The 22,800-nt window shown below is 44.2% G+C and overlaps 1 protein-coding gene across 3 annotated transcripts in view; it reads right to left on the bottom strand.

Annotated features, from left to right (window-relative positions):
- LOC112557539 (low-density lipoprotein receptor-related protein 4-like) overlaps window positions 1-22,800 on the bottom strand; it is a 28,165-nt gene continuing 5,365 nt past the window's right edge. The window contains exons 9-12 of one of the 3 annotated variants that reach the window (XM_025227478.1): window positions 22,650-22,777; window positions 1,089-1,475; window positions 748-867; window positions 1-17 (exon numbers count right to left, since the gene is read on the bottom strand). In XM_025227478.1, the coding sequence (XP_025083263.1) occupies window positions 16-17; window positions 748-867; window positions 1,089-1,475; window positions 22,650-22,777 (637 nt within the window). In that variant the 3' untranslated portion in view covers window positions 1-15. Of the gene's footprint in view, window positions 18-634; window positions 868-1,088; window positions 1,476-21,587; window positions 21,698-21,881; window positions 22,307-22,649; window positions 22,778-22,800 lie in introns of those variants that run through there. The other 2 variants (XM_025227477.1, XM_025227479.1) reach the window with 2 other exon arrangements.

Below are 22,800 nucleotides of genomic sequence, written 5' to 3'. Positions count from 1 at the left end.
CGATAAGGTGGTACATCCTTTGAAATTAAAAAAAAGTCATGTTATATTACAAAAACATTTCATCATTAGAAAAAGCTAGAGAAATTTTCCTATAAAAGAACTTTAATTACTTGAGAAATCAGTTTTAAAAGTCTTATTAAATGTTGTTCTTTACCTAAAAATTTAATGATGCATTTCTATAAGATGATGAGTCTCCAGTTAGGAATCGCTCATCTTTGTTAAAATTTCAGATACTGATCGAAAAATATTTAAAATCTTGATACTTTTACCTTGAAAACTTTCTACGAAATGTGAAGATCCGTACGCAACTAACACCAGTAAAAACCGAGCGATTAACTTTATTTCGCGCTGTTTACGTGGCACAAACTGGAAGACTGGCAAGACTGGCAAGACTGGCTCAATGTCGGGGCCATAGTTTAGTCGAAAATGGCGGCAGGTTAACGGCTTTGTCTATCTTTGCCAATCTTCCCACACGCACTGCGAACTCTGGCTAACGCTGGCATTTGTTTGGGAGATGCTTGGCAAAGAGCAATGTAACAAGCTTTAGCCAATCTTGGCCCAATATTGCGTGTTTGCTGATATCGCCTACACACAGCATAGAGGGAACTCGACAATTTGAACAAACATTTATGATGCGTTCTTTTATACACTATACATGCATACACATACATATGTGATCAAGAACGTGGGATTTATACATCGCCTGATGACGCTCACAAAGGTTTACAACAATTGTCGCAATCTTACAGTTTTTTTTTTTGACGACGACGAGGATGATGGTGGCGCATGAAGCAATTGTAAGGATGTAGATGACACAGCCGATGATAAATATGAAGATACTTGTGCTGATGCCAAGAGGTTCGGAACCTTAAAAGAAAATGATATTTGTTATCCTTTAACGCAGAGAAACTTCCACAAACACATGAGGTACTTGTAGGGTTTCCGTTTTCAATGTCGAACAGTCTGGGTTGTTATGACTACGAGAAGAGGGCTAGTGACTAGTCAGATTTAAAAGTTAACTTTCGTTGGTTATCTCTCTCTAGTGAAAAGATGAAGCTAAAGTTTCCTCGATACCATGAAGCGCTTACCGTGATTTGTGTTGATGCCACCACTCAAGTTGGTGACGCCTGACATGACGTCATGGACGCCAGTTGTAGTTGTGTGGACGTCATCTGGGACCACAGTGTGGCCAGCAGTGACTCTGCTGATGGCAGTTAAGACTGTGCTGACATCACTTGTAGGTCTGTTAGTGGTGGTTGTGGCTCTGGTAGTGGTGGTTGTGACACTGGTGACGGGTGTGGTGAATCTGACGTCATCAAAAGTGACTGTGTTAGCGTTGGTACTGGGCGTGGCAATGGCCTTCGTGGTGACGACTGGAGAGATACCATCCGGGTACAAGCATTGGCTGGTGTTCCCAGGTGCAGGTATACAGATGTAGTCGCAGCCACCATTGTTGTTACCGCATCCATTCAGTTCTGCGATTAGCGATAAATAAGAGTAACGAAGTGACTCTCGAGAAAAATGTAATGAATTGAAACTTAATAATGTCAACTTACGGTGCCGAGAAACAGTAGAACAACGAGCTTAAATTCAACGACATTTAACTTAAAAGATTCTTTAAACTTGCTCAGTTCAAACCAGTGGTAAGATGGTAAGTTGTTAAGCGCGTGAAAGTTGTATTCGGAAAGTAACATGTGACTGACAGCATGTTCCTACAACAGCACTTTTATGATTATTATTACTTTAATAATGTGTAGTACACACAGATGAAAAAAAAATCAAAAGACAGCAAACATTCACTGAGAAAATCTGTCGAAACAGACGAAGTCACTGACCATTGTGATCAGTTTCTTCTGAGTAGATGTGTATGTCATTTAATATTCCCGCAAAGCTTCCAATAATTTTCGTAGTTTTCCCATCAGCGCTGACGCGATGGATGTAGGAAGATGAAGTAGGTGGCTTACTGTGACATTCAATGGAACCTTGTCATTAATTTAATTTAATTAAATTAAGTTACTGACTTCACAAAGTTACAGTCTGTAAAGTTATACTCCTAGGTACTTCTGACTTTTACATCTGGATACCATGGACTACACTGTGACACACACACACACACACACACACACACACACACACACACACACACACACTTTTATATTAAATAAAAGGTCCACTTTATCGTCATCTATAACTCGTGTCTGATAAAATATGGAATATGGTGACCAAAAGTAACATTTTAATACACTCCTTCCACAAGGAATAAAAGGGGACAAAGTTATCTCAAACGTGTCTTGGACACAGACGAGTAGAGAGTTGTCATTAAATTATTTACTCAAACACTAGCATTACATCTTCTAACCCCCAGTCTGTAATGAAGAGTTCGTTGAGATAAATGTCCAGACCAAACATATGTCTCCCTGGAAAGAAGGCAATGACTGAGACATTTGTGCCCTCCAGGTCTGTCCAGCCAATTTTGTCCGTGAATCCATCTGCCCAATAGAGCCTTCCAGCTGCACGCGCGCACACACGCACACACGCACAAGAAAAACCAAGAATATAAACATCAGCAAGGAGATATGTGCTAAGTGATCAGCACGAATCTATCACAGAAATTGCAAGGTGCATCTGATAAAACAATTGGCAGGCATGTCTTTCTGTTCGTAAGCTCGATCCTTTCTTTAACCCAAAGAATGATTGTGATGATAGAGGACCGCGACGATAGCACAAAGTCTGTAATCAACTCCATTTCGCTCGATAGCAAACCACATCTATTGTCACTCTCTGTTATCCTACTCCCCACAGACAAAAAGCCGTGAAACTACACCTTTTTAAAAACTCTATCGCTTGGGCACACTACAATCACTTGTAGGGACTTCAGCATCTCTAAGGTTGACTTCACTTTTACCTCGAGACCGGGTCCTAAGCCGAGAGGGCTTAAAAACCAGGAATACTGTAACACATACCAAGAACCAATTACGAGATCTTTTATATAAACAAACTCTGGTAGTAAAAAAATCAGAAATAGAAGACTGGCCTTCTGACATTGTAGGTTGAGGCGGTCAAAGACAGCCATGACGAAACTCTTTTACATCGGACATGATGAGTAAGAGTGAGACTCACCGACTGTGTCCAGAGCCAGACCGTTTGGCCAGTGCAGGTACTGGAACCCTGACACCAGAGTCTTGCGTCCAGTGCCGTCATAGTTGGCTCGCTCTATTCTAGGGGTGGCGCCCACAGTCGCTCCAGTACATCACCCTGCCACCGTGCAAACACCAAAAAAATGATGAGAGGGAGAGGGAGAGGGAGAGGGAGAGGGAGAGGGAGAGGGAGAGAGGGAGAGAGAGGGGAGAGAGAGGGGGAGAGGAGAGAGGGAGGGAGGGAGAGAGGGAGGGAGAGGAAGAGGGAGAGGGAGAGAGTGAGAGATAAGAAAACCCTGGTTCAAAATATCAATCCTTTTTCTTTATCGAAATATAGGCTGGTGGGGTGTTTTTCTATTTAATTTATTCTGTATCTGTAGTCTTTAAACAAATTTACAAACTAAAACCCGTTTATCATCAGACGTTGTTACCGGCAACATCATTACCCATTGAGTTTGTCCAGTTCTATGGCCCTAGGTTCATTAAGGTTGGAATCAACGACAACTTTGTGGTGGTAGCTGTTGATTGCAATCACGGCAATGATGTCATTTCCTGCATCAGTGTAGAAGATAAGCCTCGAGGCTGAATCCACTGCAAGTCCATCCGGCATTGCCTCTGGAGGATAAAAATTATTTTTCAATCTGAAATGCTACTTTAGAGAAAGGTAACCATACTTTGGAATTTTGTTTCAACCAAGGTTTGTTTTTCCAATTGCATGAAGATATGATTTTTAGAAGTCGGAAAGACTTTCTATCTATTATTAAAATTTAGAACCTATAAAAGAGATTCAAAGAGTTTTTGTAAAACTATTTGACTCACAAGTCCAATTAAGAGCTGAAGTATGATGAGAACTGGAGTTAGATAATGCAAAGGAAAGTTTTGAAGAAACTTTACCTTCTTCCATAAAGGTTCCTAGATGTGAATGAGCACACCCCTAATTATTTTATTGTGAACTACACTGATGCTCAGGTGTTAATCACTAAGAGAAACATTGATGAATTAGTGATCAGCTTATGTCTTGAATAGAAAGAGAAAGAGAGTGTGTGTGAGAGTGTGTGTGTGTGGTTTGTGTGTGTGTAAAGAAAGAGAGAAATAGTGTGTGTGTGTGTGAGAGAGAGAGAGAGTGTGTGTGGTTTGTGTGTGTGTGTGAGAGCGAGGACAGAGATACAGTGTGTGTGTGTGTGTGTGATAGAGAGAGAGAGAGAGTATATGTGTGTGTAAGAGAGAGTCTGTGAGACAAGGAACTCACGAGGGCCAAGATTCCGGACTAGGCGCACACCACTGCCATCGAGGTTTGAGGAACGAATCGTCTTTTCAATGACGTCCGTCCAGTATAGTCGACCATCCACTGGGTCGTAGTCGAGGGCAATGGGGTTTGACAGGCCGTCTATTGGGATGACGAAGTTACTTCCGGTGTCCACGTCCATGCGGTGAATGGCATGGAGATACGTGTTTGTCATCAGCAGAAACTTCTGGCGAATGAGTCCTGAATATAAAATCAGAACTACCTTTTATAACTTCTATAGTCAACCTGCTCGAGTGGAGGCGCACAGATTAAAACACTTCTGAGATGTACGTGTCTGTATCATACATATTAGAACATTTTTGGAGATGTTTTCAACACTAATTATTTCATTTTGTCTTGTGTTGGTTTTGTTTACTCAGCATCATTCTTATGCAGATATCCCCGAGTATGTATCCACTCCTTTCGGCGACATCAAAGCGGCACAAGCTTACCTGGCGAGGCCACGTGACCGGGCATAGCACTGCAAGAACCTCCCTCCGAAAACATCAAAATGGAGAGACACCTTTACACCTCATCTGATTGACACCGGTCTGCAATGGCCGCTCTGAGGATGCTTGTAAACAGCTGCATGCACACATCCTCTTTAACCACCGACCAGCATAATCACGGAGTAATACAAGTTCGTGGTATAATCAAGGGACTAAACTAAACTGAGGATGTTGCATACTTATCTCCCTTCTATCGCATCTGTTAAGATTCAGTCTTGAAGTGTTTTTGTTTTTGAAATCCATTCACTTCTTCGCATCCACAAAATTCTTTTTTCTTTTCTACGGAATGATGTATTGAGATTTAATTAAAAAAAGCATATTGAGTGCTGAGCATAGCACAAAATGCATGTTAGAATATTATTTATAGGGAATTGCACCCAATCTAAAACAGACATAAGAAACCGGCAAATGTTATTGAAAAGAAAAGCGAAATAATGCAGTTACAGTCTTAGCATTTCTAAACACACAAACAGCATATATTTACATCGCGTACCCTCCCTTTAATCACACACACACACACACGCACGGACGGACACACACGCACAGACACACGCGCGTAAACCTTCTTCCCTCGCATACGCTCAAGCCAGAATGTCGGTGGTATTCACGATCAGAGAGATACTCAAGACCCAAACCTGTAGAGTAGGTCGCCTCGAAGCCAGCTCTGGATTCAGAGGAGTCAGAGTGGAATTTGACCCACATGGTGTTCGCCATTGACCTTACTTTAGCAGGAACTGTGTTGCAATAGGTACCCAGAGTGGGGGACGCCACAGAGTCGCCTTCTCGAATCTTCGTTAAAAGGAAAACAAGAAGTTCATGGACACATTTATGATAAACCTCTAACTTATTTTTTTGTGACGAAAGAAAGAGAGGAAAAAGACTGACCTGTAAGATACAGTTTGCACTAATTATTTTTGAAGTGTCTTACCATGCAACACTCCATGATAGTATAATGTGTAATGTTACTGTATAGTGACTGTGAAGGGCTATGATGACAAGACCATCACCTGCAGGTAGTCAAGGCAGACACCGGAAGTGGGGCCAGGCTCAAGTTGAAAATTAACAAATGTCAAGGTCACGTGATGACCAGCAGCCGCCCGGATGATGTAGATGCAATCTTGATTGTCGGGGTAGCTGCTGGGATATGATGGTGAAGAAAAGGAACCAGAAGGCTGCGTGAACGACCCTCCACACCCTGGGGAAAATTTTTTTAAAACATCGACATGATTCATGCTCGCACGCAAACACACTTTCTCTAAAGTTTTACTAAAGACCTTCTGATCCTTATAATGAGGAAATAAGGGATAAGATCTCTACACCCAGGTATCTTGAATTAGACATTCTGGACACATTATCATAGGTATAAAATCACTTAGAATAATAAAAATTGGCAGTGATACGACATAATTTAATGGTGGCATCCACTATAAGGGTAAAAATGAACCAGGAACAGTCAACCTCTTATATAAAACATATTACAGACGAGAGCATTGAACACAGAACGTTAGCTTTATAAGAACCCACTGGATACAGGGCAGTCGTACTTTAGAGAACATTAGCATTTTATTTAGTGGTGTTAAGAAAAGCATGTTTTCACATTTTTTTAAACATAAATTCACATTTTACCTCCATATTGTTGCCGAGAACTGATTCTGATGATTGTGGTTAAAAACAAGATCGTGTTCAGTGATTCCATCGTCGCTAAAAAGAGAATATATATATATGAGATCGCCTAAAGGTAGAAAATTAAAAGACCGACCGACCGACCGAACCGACCGACCGACCCGACCGAACAGACAGACAGACAGACAGACAGACAGACAGACAGACAGACAGACAGACAGACAGACAGACAGACAGACAGACAGACAGACAGACAGACAGACAGACAGACAGACAGACAGACAGACAGACAGACAGACAGACAGACAGACAGACAGACAGACAGACAGACAGACAGACAGACAGACAGACAGACAGACAGACAGACAGACAGACAGACAGACAGACAGACAGACAGACAGACAGACAGACAGACAGACAGACAGACAGACAGACAGACAGACAGACAGACAGACAGACAGACAGACCAATAAAATTGAGCATAAAGTTTTAAGGAAGACGTATTTGATTTAGTTTTAAATATCACATCTTCCAAAACGGATTTCAAAGTTTTCATAAGAATCAGTGTCTCTCCTGTGTATCAGACGTTTTGTATCTTTATAACTAAGTAGTTTTGTAATTCAGAGTAGCTTCATAATCAAAAGTAGTTTCAATTTACTAATTACCCTCACTTTATAACCGGCTCTCGGGTTGTTGAACGTGTTATATATTGGTCATACGTTTTTATACTTTCGTCAGATTACAGATGTTAAACGGCCCAAAATAAACATCGATACATGTTAATGTTTGCTGTATCTTTTAAGCTTGATGATGATGAAGATGATGATTGATGATTGATGATTAATGATGATGGCAAAACACACATAAACTCACCTCAAAATTTAGTTCTTCCGATCTGATGACACAGGTTTTAGCTCTGGTTTATTCACAAGAATCAAGCGAGAATTGTTAAGATACTCTCCTCTCTGTAATCAGTTGTTTCTCTGTTTAACAAGAGACAAATTCACTTCCTCCTTCCAACAGCTTCCTCTTCTAGACTTGAGAGATGATCGCCATAGGTTTGTCAGTATGCAAGGTTTGTCGTCACGTGACTTCCCCGATGATTGGCTGATCGCACGCACCGAGGAGGACCACGTGAACGAGACCAAGCCGCTCGTGCTTGTACAAGCTTGTCAAATACAGAATAATAACACATACACGAACGCAAGCAACAAAATATGCAAACGTTATGTGTGTAGAATGGCAAGTGGGATAAAACATTGTAGAGAATAAGCAGATTTAAACAGATTTTAACTTCCGTGCGCCAGGGTGGAGCTACAACGCATTTTTATAAACCGTCGGATGTTTTTCACTGAAAAGTCATCAGCATTCAAATAAGGAAAGGCAGATTTCCTACTTTTCCTATCTAATCCTCTCTCACCTTCCGTCTCTCGTTCCCTTCTCATATTTTGTTAGTTCACTCGCTTTGTGTTGGGTATGATGGAGTTTACTGATTAAACACTACAGGCAGGAAGGACAAATTAACTGCAGAACTTATCAGTGCATTTTGTCAACAAGTAAACAATTGTTGCTGGTCCAATTTAATATATATACTCTAATAGGAATTTTACAACGATTAAATCATGTTTTAACTTTGGCCTCAAATTTTTTATCTCTTCATCTGGCTTTCCCTTGAGCTGCTCGTCTGTAGTGTTAGCAGTGCAAAGGCCTGAGTAGACTCTCCTTGTTCAGGAAAGACAGAATCTGATGACAACGGATTGACTGAGTTGTGGCTGTGTGCTCAAACCACTGTGGAAAAACAGGAAACATTAACCTCGAGTGTCAGGTTATGGCTGTTTATTGTAGTTTACAATGCGATGGTTAAAAGTCTTGCCAATACTAGCACACACAAAACAGTTGATAAATGGATAAAGTCTTATTTGAAAACAAAAATAGACCGATTAATAAAAACAATTTCAGCGAGGGATTAAACGTTGATTTCTTCTCTATTCTTTTAAAGACTTGATTATGGATATATCTTGAGAAAACAATTTTTTTTTTAGTGCGGATCAGGTAACAAACAAAACTCTAAAGAATGGGAGATAACAAGCAAAACCTTTTTTTATGTGTCTTACGTCCCTTTGATTAGTTTCTCTGCCAGTTTGAATGAATTTGTTTAGTGTGGCGTCCATGCACATAGTCAAAATGCTCAGGTTATTAGCTTGAGTATTATTTTAATAGCTTAACTATGTAATTGAACAACATTTTAATTCAGGCGGACCTTTGAAAACATTATCAAAAAGACTGGTTTAAATTTTTCACCAAATTTGTTTGGTTGTTAATTTCTGTTTATTTGTTTGTGCTCAGCGCATTGACATCACATCCACTCAAATTATTTGTTTTACAAATCTGATTATTAATATTTAAGGAAGAGAAAGACAGAGATATAAGTGACTACAGCAAGAAATAAACTTTAAGGCTTTACAAGAATGAGACAATGAGCCTAGAACCACCAAGACCATAAACCAGAGACAGGCTGTGATTTGGAATGACAACATGCTTCAAACATTTTTTATCTTGCAGAGATACTAACAACTCATGTCTTGGAAAGTAAAAGACTTGTGAACCAATCCGATTTCGCTTTTGTTTTCATAAAGATTTCAGCGAAACGAAAATCTTTTAATGTCTGTTTAACTCGTGCGTCTATCTTCACTTTCTGTCTATTTATTCTTTTCTTGCGTGCGTGCGTGCGTGCGTGCGTGCGTGCGTGTGTTCGTGCGTGTGTGTGTGTGTATTACAACTAAGAGCCTGGTGCACGCTGTTCTTTCTCTGCACGTGACATCTGTTTACAGGGCTGGCTGCCTTGCCGTGATATAGTCTCAGTTGCTGACACGGCGTGAAGCACCCACTCACCCCCCCCCCCCCACCCGGTTTGTCGGTAACGGTTATCCCACACACTATCACTGCTAATAACTGACTCGATATCAAAAATATAAATTATTAAAATTAAAGACATCGTTGTATCTGGTGTAAACGTGACTTCATCTTTCAAGAGAAAGCTTCAGAATGTAAACGGAAAGACTAGGAGGAATAAATGAACAGAAAAAGTCAACTTGTGCATGCTTCCTTTTCCAGTGTGATTTACTTGTAAGCAAAAGTTTCCTCAGAATGCATCTTGATAAAGATAAAAATAATTCAGACAAATTAAAATAAACAATGTAAAGCAGTGAGAGACTAACAATTTTTTTCTTCTGTTTTAATATATTTAATTTTTTATATCTGTATTTTGGAATGACAATATACCTTTGTAGCGGATAAGAGTGTAGAGGGGGATGGGGGTAGGTTCTCACCTGTTGCTGACCTGTCCCTGTATTTCGAGGAAAGCGTGGGCAAAGAGATTTGTGAACTCTACGTGCTGGTCAAGCAGTGCTCACCCCTGACTGGGGTGGGTATTTAACCCCGACTGTAAGCGGCCAGTGTGCTACTGCTGCTAGTGTTGAATTTTTTGCTAAAGACGAACTGCTGCTGAAGGTGCCAGGCTTCTGTTGCTGTCGCCGGGCGGTTAAACTCAGTTTGCTGAAGATTTTAAGCTGACGGAAGGTTGCCAGAGAAAGTCAGTCAACCGGAGCTGGCGAGAAGGCGGTGCGAATCCAATCAGCGCTTCAGAGTGTCGAGCGACTGTGCACCACCATCACCTGTTTCAGCGACGACAACCCACCGACAGAGGGGAGGGCCAAGCAGCGAACTGAAGATAGTCACCTCCTTGTTCACCGCACCGTTACCTCCGGTGGACCTCTGACGCAGGGCATACACGTGAGCTATCGGGGACGCCGACGAACCTCCACGAGAAACGACAAACTGAAGGTAAGACTTTCTTTTAAAATATTCTAGTAAGAGGGAGGTTTCGAGCCCTCGTTGATATTCTCCACCTTCTTCTAGGAAGTGTTGATGTAGAACTTTTGATGTAAATATCAGACGCTGAGAGTATTGAAACACTTGAGAAGGAAAGTATGTATCTGTCAGGTATTGAATGTTTGTAGCAGAGAATAGACATCGTTGTTTAAATTCAAGTGACAGTTAATTATGTGGAACTGTACCGGCAACAACTAGCACATGTGGTGGATTCATTTTATCATTGAACGTGCTTAAACTGGTTTTAGTAGCCATTGTGTTCGGTGCAACTTAGCAAATATTGTGTTTATTATTATTTTTTTTGTTGCTTGGGTAGCATTTTGCATTATTTTGTACCAAGTAAACTTTGTAGTGATTATCGCCTGGACTGCCTTGCTGCAGTCACAAAAAATTTCTCTTGACGCATAATTAGTGTTTGTCCGGTAAGGGAGGTCCTAAACTGAAGCGAACCTCCTGTTGTTTATTTGAAAGAGTGCGCATGTCCGGGAAGACCGTGACAACCTTAAACGCTTTTCATCTTCCATGGATACTAACAAGTGTGCTCACATACGAAAATAAACAAAAGAGTAAAAAAGATAAATAAATGAACTATGAAAAACAAGTGTTAGTTACAAGATAAGGATAATGTTGTGTGTCAGGGAAATGCCTTATTTTCCGTGTAAGCGTAGTTCACGAGTGTTCACGAGTGGTCTTGTTCGTTAACCCCGTCCAGGAGCATAATTGATGACACGTGACTCTCTAGTAACGACAGTTCACTTCCAGGTTTTTCGCTCAGTGAAGTGCTGTGACATTCCAACGCAGCCGCCGAGACGGATGGTCCTACCTGTGCAGGTGTGAATACAGACAGGGGAATCTGTGCTTTTAGCTCCGTGGCCCAGTCAAGGTAAACAACTATGTTTTTATATTGTCTTAAATTTTAAATTCTGATTTCACGGCAAAATTATTGTGAAATTTTTCATGAGAAAAATCTTAACGTTTCAATAAGAAATCACGTGGCATGAGTTTAACTCAGGAGGACTAATAGTAGCAGTGAATGGTAGTCTCATTAGTAATTAAGTTGTTACAGGAACTAATGTGGAGGAGCAGTTAAGGAGGACCTGCTGAAACGGACCCCTAACTACAGGAGGACCTGTGTGAATCTTCTTCCTACACCGGACCCACCCAGAGGTGACTGTCAACCGAGGGAGGACTGGGTAGCTCGAACCGATCCGGGTAGCCTTGAAGTTTCTTCCCTTGTCGGTCGCAGAGGATTCGAGCATCCTGTCGACGTTTCCACTAATGTCTTTTCCAAAGAGTCTGGAAGTGTCTACCAGCTTTGGTGTTTCCATCGCAACATGTGCAGTGTGGTGTTAGTGTAATTGCTAGTGTGTCAGCTCACCTGTCTAGCAGTGATTGCGTGGGGAAGAACATTCCTGGCGCTGAGATTGTTGAGAGCATCGGACATCGGGAGACCACGGAATGGTAAGTGTTATTTTCGACTTTTTTTAAGTGTGGCCACGAGTCATCGGACATAGTTCCATGATGTCATCTCAATCTTCTGATTAGCAAGTAGACAGACGCGAGAACAAGTATAAGAAACTTGACATTCTTAGCGTGGAACTGAGAAGTGGAGAGGGTTAGTTAGTTAGCATTGAGTTTTCTCTGTGCGAGTTGTCTAGTAGAATTATTTGGTGTTTATACTGTGTGCTGTTGCGCTGCTCTGGGATAAGACACGGTACCATCGTCAGTCCGGGGTGGTGGGTGAGTGGGTATTGTCCTCGTCAACCTCAGCTGAGGAGAGTTTTCAAGGAAGGTTTTTCAATGAAGTTTACGAAAGATTATTCAAGGAAGTGAAGATGTGTGTGTGATAGTATCAGTGTCCCTGAACAGAATCCAAACCGTAAGTGAGAATTTTGTGAACTATTAAAATAATAGTTATCTGAATAAATTGAATGACTGAGAAGTTGAAAGTCGTCTATGACATTGATATGCTATTTATGATTTACAGTGATGTATGTGTTTTGATGTAAGGTATGTAAAATTTGTTGCACAACCTTGAAATAAAACACGAGCTCCCGAACATTTGCCATCTGCAATGTTGATGACAAGGATCGATGATTGATGATTGATTGACAGATGAAAGATGGATGATGGATGAGAAGGATGAGATGGAATGATGAAGGATGGTTGATGGCTAATGGAGGATGGAGGACGGATGGATGATGATTAAGATGTATGATGTGGAGAATGGATGAGGATGCTGTTGGTTGTTGTTGATTGTTGATGTTGTTGGTAGTTCATGTTGCTTGTTGATGATGGTTGATGATGGGGGTTGATGATAGTGGCTGATGAAGTTTGGTGATGATGTTCGGGGATGATGATGGTCGTTGATTAATGATGATGATGGTCGTTGATTAATGATGATGATGGTCGTTGATTAATGATGATGATGGTCGTTGATTAATGATGATGATGGTCGTTGATTAATGATGATGATGTTAGATGGTTGGTAATGATGTTTGATGATGGTTGGTGGTGATGGTGATGATGGTTGGTGGTGATGGTGATGATGGTTGGTGGTGATGGTGATGATGGTTGGTGGTGTTGATGATGATGGTTGGTGGTGTTGATGATGTTGATGATGGATTGATGATGCAATGATGATAGATGTTGATCACAGTTGTTGATTGTTATTGCTGTTGATAATTGATGATGCATGTTGCTGATGATTGTTGTTGTTGATGATGATGTTTTGATGGTTGGTGATGATGGTTGGTGATGATGGTTGGTGGTGGTTGGTGCTGAGTGGTGGTGTTGATGATGAGTGAGTTGATGATGAAGTTGATGAATCAACAGCCAACAGCCAAACAGCCAAACAGCCAAACAGCCAAACAGCCAAACAGCCAAACAGCCAAACAGCCAAACAGCCAAACAGCCAAACAGCCAAAGCAGCAAACAGCCAAACAGCCAAACAGCCAAACAGCCAAACAGCCAAACAGCCAAACAGCCAAACAGCCAAACAGCCAAACAGCCAAACAGCCAAACAGCCAAACAGCCAAACAGCCAAACAGCCAAACAGCCAAACAGCCAAACAGCCAAACAGCCAAACAAACAGCCAGGGTGGTGCTCTGGACCTGGCGATGGGGGAGGTGCCATGCCAGAATCCCCAGCCCTGCCTTCCAGCCAGGGTGGTGCTCTGGACCTGGCGATGGGGGAGGTGCCATGCCAGAATCCAGCCCTGCCTTCCAGCCAGGGTGGTGCTCTGGACCCTGGCGATGGGGGAGGTGCCATGCCAGAATCCCCAGCCCTGCCTTCCAGCCAGGGTGGTGCTCTGGACCTGGCGATGGGGGAGGTGCCATGCCAGAATCCCCAGCCCTGCCTTCCAGCCAGGGTGGTGCTCTGGACCTGGCGATGGGGGAGGTGCCATGCCAGAATCCCAGCCTGCCTTCCAGCCAGGGTGGTGCTCTGGACCTGCGATGGGGCGACGGTGCCATGCCAGAATCCCCAGCCCTGCCTTCCAGCCAGGGTGGTGCTCTGACCTGGCGATGGGGGGGTGCCATGCCAGAATCCCCAGCCCTGCCTTCCCAGCCAGGGTGGTGCTCTGGACTGGCCTTCAGAAGTGGGGGAGGTGCCATGCCAGAATCCCCAGCCCTGCCTTCCAGCCAGGGTGGTGCTCTGGACCTGGCGATGGGGGAGGTGCCATGCCAGAATCCCCAGCCCTGCCTTCCAGCCAGGGTGGTGCTCTGGACCTGGCGATGGGGGAGGTGCCATGCCAGAATCCCCAGCCCTGCCTTCCAGCCAGGGTGGTGCTCTGGACCTGGCGATGGGGGAGGTGCCATGCCAGAATCCCCAGCCCTGCCTTCCAGCCAGGGTGGTGCTCTGGACCTGGCGATGGGGGAGGTGCCATGCCAGAATCCCCAGCCCTGCCTTCCAGCCAGGGTGGTGCTCTGGACCTGGCGATGGGGGAGGTGCCATGCCAGAATCCCCAGCCCTGCCTTCCAGCCAGGGTGGTGCTCTGGACCTGGCGATGGGGGAGGTGCCATGCCAGAATCCCCAGCCCTGCCTTCCAGCCAGGGTGGTGCTCTGGACCTGGCGATGGGGGAGGTGCCATGCCAGAATCCCCAGCCCTGCCTTCCAGCCAGGGTGGTGCTCTGGACCTGGCGATGGGGGAGGTGCCATGCCAGAATCCCCAGCCCTGCCTTCCAGCCAGGGTGGTGCTCTGGACCTGGCGATGGGGCGGTGCCATGCCAGAATCCCAGCCCTGCCTTCCAGCCAGGGTGGTGCTCTGGACTGGCGATGGGGAGGTTGCCATGCCAGAATCCCCAGCCCTGCCTTCCAGCCAGGGTGGTGCTCTGGACCTGGCGATGGGGAGGTGCCATGCCAGAATCCCCAGCCCTTGCCTTCCAGCCAGGTGGTGCTCTGGACCTGGCGATGGGGGAGGTGCCATGCCAGAATCCCCAGCCCTGCCTTCCAGCCAGGGTGGTGCTCTGGACCTGGCGATGGGGAGGTTGCCATGCCAGAATCCCAGCCTGCCTTCCAGCCAGGGTGGTGCTCTGGACCTGGCGATGGGGGAGGTGCCATGCCAGGCAGCCAGGGTGGTGCTCTGGACCTGGCCCATGCCAGATCCCCAGCCCTGCCTTCCAGCCAGGGTGGTGCTCTGGACCTGGCCCCCCGGCCAGGGTGGTGCTCTGGACCTGGCGACCATGCGAATCCCAGCCCTGCCTTCCAGCCAGGGTGGTGCTCTGGCCTGGTGCCATGCCAGAATCCCCCGCCCTGCCTTCCAGCCAGGGTGGTGCTCTGGACCTGGCGATGGGGCGGTGCCATGCAGAATCCCAGCCCTGCCTTCCAGCCAGGGTGGTGCTCTGGACCTGGCGATGGGGGGGTGCCATGCCAGAATCCCCAGCCCTGCCTTCCAGCCAGGGTGGTGCTCTGGACCTGGCGATGGGGGAGGTGCCATGCCAGAATCCCAGCCCTGCCTTCCAGCCAGGGTGGTGCTCTGGACCTGGCGATGGGAGGTGCCATGCTCCCCAGCCCTGCCTTCCAGCCAGGGTGGTGCTCTGGACCTGGCTGGGCATGAGAATCCCCAGCCCTGCCTTCCAGCCAGGTGGTGCTCTGGACCTGGCGAGGTGAGGTGGTGCCATGCAGATCCCCAGCCCTGCCTTCCAGCCAGGGTGGTGCTCTGGACCTGGTGGTGCCATGCCAGAATCCCCAGCCCTGCCTTCCAGCCAGGGTGGTGCTCTGGACCTGTGGTGGTGCCATGCCAGAATCCCCAGCCCTGCCTTCCAGCCAGGGTGGTGCTCTGGACCTGGCGATGGGGGAGGTGCCATGCCAGAATCCCCAGCCCTGCCTTCCAGCCATGGTGCTCTGGACCTGGCGATGGGGGAGGTGCCATGCCAGAATCCCCAGCCCTGCCTTCCAGCCAGGGTGGTGCTCTGGACCTGGCGATGGGGAGTGCCATGCCTGGAGAATCCCCAGCCCTGCCTTCCAGCCAGGGTGGTGCTCTGGACCTGGCGATGGGGGAGGTGCCATGCCAGAATCCCCAGCCCTGCCTTCCAGCCAGGGTGGTGCTCTGGACCTGGCGATGGGTGCCATGCCAGAATCCCCAGCCCTGCCTTCCAGCCAGGGTGGTGCTCTGGACCTGGCGATGGGGGAGGTGCCATGCCAGAATCCCCAGCCCTGCCTTTATGCCCCCCTTGCCATCAACCTCTCCTCGCATTGGTAGGACTGTGCCATCATGGGCTGGTAGGAAGCCGGTGACCGATCTGACTCACCATATGGGGTCTGAAGTGAAGGGTGTTAGAGAATCCCCAGCCCTGCCTTCCAGCTAGGGTTGTGCTTTGGCCCAGCCAGGGTGCGGTGCCATGCCAGAATCCCCGACCCTGCCTTAACGCTACCCCTGACGTCACCGTCTGCCAGTGGAAGGTTTTCGATTATTTTCTTAAATTTGCACCATTTAGAAAAATACATCAGCCTTGCTTAAGGTTCTCTAACCCAAGTGTACTTTCTCATAAGTATTGTCCTCTTGGCATGGTCTCGAGATTCATGTTAAGCTGGCATTAGAGATGAAACAGACGTAGCATCATCCTGAAGCTATCAATGGTCGGAAATGAGTGTGAAATTCCTTGGACATGGACTGATTGTATTGACTGTCCAGATGCTGTTTTCATCTTTTAACAGAGGAAAACATGTAGAGTGGAAGATAAGAAAGGTGATGCCCAGTGGTAAAGCTAGGCCGACCCACCCACCCCGCCTTTTCATGCCGATTTGCTGCGTGGAAGAGGGCTGGGCCATCAGGAGTGTGACGGGTCAGTGATGCGTGTGTGGCGTTTGTGTATTACAGTTTAAAACCAGTGTTGCTGTGACGGTCCACCCTTGCAGAATCATTTGAAATGATCTTTTAGATATCGAAAATAGAAAAAAATATGATTAAAGACATCATTGTATCTGTTTAAACAGTACTTCTTCTTTCAATAGAAAACTTCAGAATTAAAACGAAACGACTAGAAGACTAAATGATCAGAAAAGTTATCTCGTCCATTCTTTAACTTTCCTGTGTGATATACTTGTGTAGTAAAAGTTACATCCTGATGCATCTTGTTAAAGATAACAAAAACAGACACATTGAAAAAGTTACAAGTAAGAGACTTACAATTTTTTTCTTCCTTTTATAGATTTAATTGTTTACATCTGTATCGAGAAAACCTTTGATTGCAAATAAGTCGAAGCCTAGAACCGTGAAGACCATTATCCAAAGACAGCCTGTATTTTCAATGACAACATACTTTAAACGCTTTTTATCTTGCTGGGATACTATCAAGTATACTATTATGAAACTACAGTGTATTGCACAATTTAATAGTTTTTATCCCACTGTCTCGTGCGGCCCGCAGCACCTGGACTACAGTGATTTACACCTGTACAACTCCTGTGTGTATTGTTATCGTCACGAAGAAGAATCTTCGTCGCACAGACTCGCCCACCTGTCAGGTACAACTCCCTGAGTGGGGGAGATGGAGAGGTGGCACTAGAAAGCTCGGCACAGCAATCAGGTGGTTCAGATGTTAAAAGTTCTATCAAAAACAAGACCTTCCGCCAAACATTCCATCAAGCAAAAGTGAACCGTTACAGTCCGCTAGTCTTTATCACGTGACAGAGACGCTAGGTGTGGTCTGTAGGTAGGGCAAGGGGTAAAAATCTGCTTTAGTGTGAAAGTAAGGAATTTCACACGCTATTCGAGTTAATTTGTCATTAAAAAGTTTCTTTACAAATCGATTGGCATTGTCGCCTGACTTCCCGTATGACATTGGAGCAAGGCCGTCCCTACCATCAGCCCCTCGCCGCATGGACAGCATTAAGAAAATCATAGTAAAGGGAAATTTTTGTGAAAATGTCAGCTAAACAGGCTGGACATTAAGCGGTAGCCAGGGGATTCAACAATGCCAACTGTGAATTCGTGTAGACAAACTTACAGTCATATAGCGATACTGTCGATGAAGTGAGATTTGGAAAATTTAAGAACAATTATAAAATTCTGAGAGAAAATATAGCGCTAGAGAATTACAAATATAGACAATAGATGCTATAATAGAATCTAGCGTAAAACTAAGTGTTAAAAAATAGGAAAGAGTACGACATTGCGTACACAGCCGCACGGACACAAACACACAGCCGCACGACACAAACACACGGTCGCACGAACACACCTACTCGCTCAGCCAGAGGCGGCACACAAAGTACCGAGCAAACCTTTGATGAACGTAGACCACAAAAAAGACGAAATGAACGGTACAAATAAGAAGTTTAATGACATGTAGATAAAATTGAGGAAAAATGATTAGAGAAATGCTCAAACAAATACACACACACACGCGCAAGGAAACGGGACTATCCCACGCAAAAAAAAAGTGGTACTGATAGGTGAGTAAGGGAGATAACAACACAGAACGCCCGCGCACACTGCGGCACAGTACTGTCAGAGTTCTTGCCCCTGAGCCGTGCAGGCCTGACGTGCTATGTAAAGCACCGTGAACTCTGTTGACCCTGTCTCATTCACTTTCTTACGCGACGCTCTGGCGCTGACCACCATACGTGAAGAAAGTCAATTATTAAAAATTGGGGTCATCAGCCTAAATTACACAGCAAAATGCTAGCTACGGGGTGATAACAGTAAGATGGTAGACGTTTTCTCTTTTGCCATTTTTTTTTTTAGTAATAATAATATTTATTTATCTAGAGCTTCACCCACCATTAAAGGTCTTAAATTATTAGTTCCATTAATCTCTCTGGGATATAATCAGAAATGTGTTGAGTGGTTTTGTGCCATCCCATGGAATAAACCCCCTCGCTACCCCTCCCTCTTCACGTGTGACCGCGTGCGGTGCGTCAGATGGTCACTGGCGTCCATCGCGAGATGTCAGGTCCTACTTACTGCCAGCCCCCACTCATCCACCCACACCTCCCCACCCACTCCTCAACTCATTGACAGACGAGGATGTAGTCCAACAATGCATTGGGAGAGTGAGGGCACTGCGTGGGGGGAGTGAGGCGTAGAGGCCACAGGGAATCGAACACACAGGTTGTGTTGTGGCGCGGCCTTGAGAGGACCTTCTCACGACCAAATATTCTCGCGGTGAAACTGAAATACACGAACCTGGTGGAAGCAGAAGGATGTGAGAGAAAATTACTTACATGTCTGCTGAAGCAGTAGAAAAGTGAGCACCTATTGGCAGCATGTAACAACCGTGAGTTTATGTCTTACAATGAAATAATTTTTATTCGATACATTATTACAGCTTGTGTCTTGTAAAATGAAAACTTTAAACAAACCCGATTTCACTTTTGTTTTCCCATTGAAAGAAAATTTTTATGCTGTGTCATCCTCTTAAGGGTTCTAGGGAAACAGAATCTGTTCATGTTGGCTGTTTAAACTACTGCAACCTGAGGAGAGTGAACTGGTGCGTTATCCTGGAGCAAGAGCGCACCTGCCCTCAGCTTCCCTCTGCGTTTCAACTTGATTCTTCCTTCAGTTGTCTTATTTCTGATGCCTAGTACTGTCTTCTAATAGTTTTTCCTTTTTCCAGTGTAGTCTATCATGATTGCGCCTTCAGAATATTAAAAGCAGAAGCCATCACCTTGCCAACAGAGAGTGCTTGCTTGAATTTCTTAGGGGTGGAGAATCACCTTTACCCTACCTTTACCTATCAGTCATAGTAAGGTTCAAAGTCTTTTTGGATTTGTTTCATGTATATATATAGATGTATAAATGAGAGAGAGAGACAGAGAGAGAGAGACAACAATATAGATGCAGTTGGCAAGAGAGAGAGACAATACATGCAAGACACGCGAAAAAAACCCAACAAAACACGACGTTTTAAAAACCCTTTAAAGAATTTAAGTTTTACAATAACAGCTCATGGACAATTCACTTATTATTATTATTATTATTATTATTATTATTATTATTATTATTATTATTATTATTATCATATTCATCATATCATATTATTATCATCATCATCATCATAGTGAGTTGGGGCAGGTCTTGTATTGTTTGTGTGTAATGGTGTCTTGTGTTTGACGTCATGTGTGCGTCATTTGTTCCACGTCACTCAAGCAGAAAAAGGCGTCATATATAAGAGAAATGCAATTGCTCTAAAAATAGCCTAGTGAGCGAGAAAACACAAAGGTCTTCTGCGCCATCTTCTTTACGATTCTGTCAGTGACATTTCTCTGAACTTGTGCCTTTTCGATTTGATTCGCCTACAAATCTCTTCATCCTCATCGTCATCTGCGGGGGCTCGTCGAGAGGTGTGTTGTGTGTAATACGTCGTTCGTGCGCGTGCAAGGTAAGTGTACGTTCGTCTGTTGCAAGTCATATGCTTGAAGATCGTGCGATACAGTGTGTTGAGCTTCCGTCTGTTTGATCGTTGTACTGTTGGCTTGAGAACATCAGCGGCTGTACATCTGTCAGGTGTAAGAAAAGACAACAGATGTTAATTAACTGAATATAGAGTACTTAAAAATGAGAGTTTTCAATACTGATAACGACAACAATATAGATGCAGTTGGCAAACAAATATTTTGTGACTGGGAACTGCTATGAGAATGCAGAAATGAGAAACAAGACATGAAATTATTCAAAAGACAAGAAATGAGATTTGCAGAAATAGAGCAATAACGAAGACTAGAAGAAAAAAACCTTTATGAAGGTTAAAAGATGAAGTCAAAGATAAACTTACTTAAACTTGCCACAGTTTAGAAAGTTTGCCACTCGTTCGTTGTCCGATATTCGATGCTAATTGGCTGTAGGTAGCCTCCGTTTTCTTGTCCTGCAAGAGAGAGAGAGGGTAGTATGATTAAAGAAAGGTGACGTGCTCAGAAGAGCAGAGAGGTTAGTTTTCAATCCACTGATGTACAGACTATATTTTGACTAAGTTCACTACACTACTCTTACGGCTAGCATTACGCTTACGTGTGTTGGCATAGTACTTTCCTTACTGCTTTTCGGGAAAAAAAACTGAGTAACTTCAGGAAGCAGAAAGAAATGCTGTAAATATTCTAATATGATTCAAAGTTTCATCTGCTTACAAATCAAGATACGTTCATAAAGCGCCAGACACTTTCAAGACGAGGAAAGCAAAGAGTGTGTGGACATGTTTCGTCAAACCTGGGGTTAAAGGTTCCTGGTGTGGACTTGGACCGTGGACAACATTCATCACAGGAGTATTAAGGGCATATGAATAAGGAAAGTCCTCAGTGGGGCCTATGTCTAGCAATCAGCGGCTCATCGTAGATGTTTTCACTGGACTGACGACTAAAGTACGCCTTCTGGGCGTCGTGGTCCATTTTAGGGCAGTCTGTAGTTGAGGTCCCTGACACTGTTTGCTCGTTACTCCTCTGTCTCAGGAAGCGCAAGGAATTGTCACCTATACAGAGCATAGAAGAAACTCGCTAATTTGAACAGAAATTTATGATGCGTACATTACTACATTATGCTTATACACACATATGTGAGGCTTATATTATACACACATATGATTATGAATAATAAAAATAATAATTATAATAGCAGCAAAAACAATATTAAAATAAAAGTAGGATTTATATAGCGCGTGATGATGCTCATGAAGGTTTAGAGCAATTGTCGCAATCTTACGGTTTTTCTTTTTGACGATGATGATGATGGTGACGCATGAAGCAGTTGTGATGATGACGACAACAGTGCCGATGACAAGTATGATGAGCTGTAGACTGATGCCAGGAAGGTTCGGAACCTTTAAAAAAAATGATATTTGCTTTTTTAAAACTCTAACTTCCACAAACACACGAGGTACTCGTAGGATTTCCGTTTTCAATGTCGAACATTCTGGGTCGTTATGACTACGAGAAGAGGGCTAGTGACTAGTCAGATTTACAAGTTAACTTTCGTTGGTTATCTGTCTATCACGAAGCACTTACCCTGATTTGCGTTGATGCCACCACTCAAGTTGGTGACGCCTGACGTGACGTCATGGACGCCAGTTGTAGTTGTGTGGACGTCATCTGGGACACAGTGAAGCCAGCAGGGACTCTGCTGATGGGAGTTACGACTGTGCTGAAATCACAGTTAGTTCTGTAAGTGGTAGTTGTGGGCCTGGTAGTGGTAGTTGTGGTTGTGGGTCTGGTAGTGGTGCTTGTGGGTCTCTTAGTGGTAGTGGTGGTTGTGGGTCTGGTAGTGGTGGTTGTGGGTTTGGTAGTGGTGGTTGTGGGTCTGTTAATGGTAGTTGTGACACTGGTGACGACTGGAGAGATACCATCCGGGTACAAGCATTGACTGGTGTTCCCAGGTGCAGGTATGCAGATGTAGTCGCAGCCACCATTGTTGTTGCCGCATCCATTCGGTTCTGCGATTTGTGGTGAATAAGTTAAGCAAAGAAGTGACTCTTCAGAAAAACTTATTAAGGTCAACTTACAGTGCATAGAAACAGTAGAACTACGAGCTTAATAAATTCAACTATATTTTACTTAAAACATTCTTTAAGCTTGCTCACAACAAACCTGCGGTAAGCTGTTAAGCGCATAAAAGATGTATTCAGAAAGTAATATGTGACAGGCAGCATGTTTCTACAACTTCACTTTTTATAATTTTTATGACTTTACTAATGTGTAGTACACACAGATGAAAACAAATCAAAAGACATGAAACATTCACTGAGACAATCTGCGGAAACAGACCAAGCCACTGACCATTGAGACCCATTTCTTCTGAGTAGATGTGTATGTCATTTAATCTTCCACCAACACTTCCAATAGTTTTTACAGCTTTCCCATCAGCACTGATGCGATGGATGTAGGAGGTTGTAGACGGTTGCACACTGTGACAGTCAATGGAACCTTT

The sequence above is a fragment of the Pomacea canaliculata genome, linkage group LG2, assembly GCF_003073045.1.
Source record: "Pomacea canaliculata isolate SZHN2017 linkage group LG2, ASM307304v1, whole genome shotgun sequence".
NCBI classification, from domain to species: domain Eukaryota; kingdom Metazoa; phylum Mollusca; class Gastropoda; order Architaenioglossa; family Ampullariidae; genus Pomacea; species Pomacea canaliculata.
Note: the sequence above shows the minus strand (reverse complement) of the source record. Positions and strands in the feature narration are given on the sequence as shown.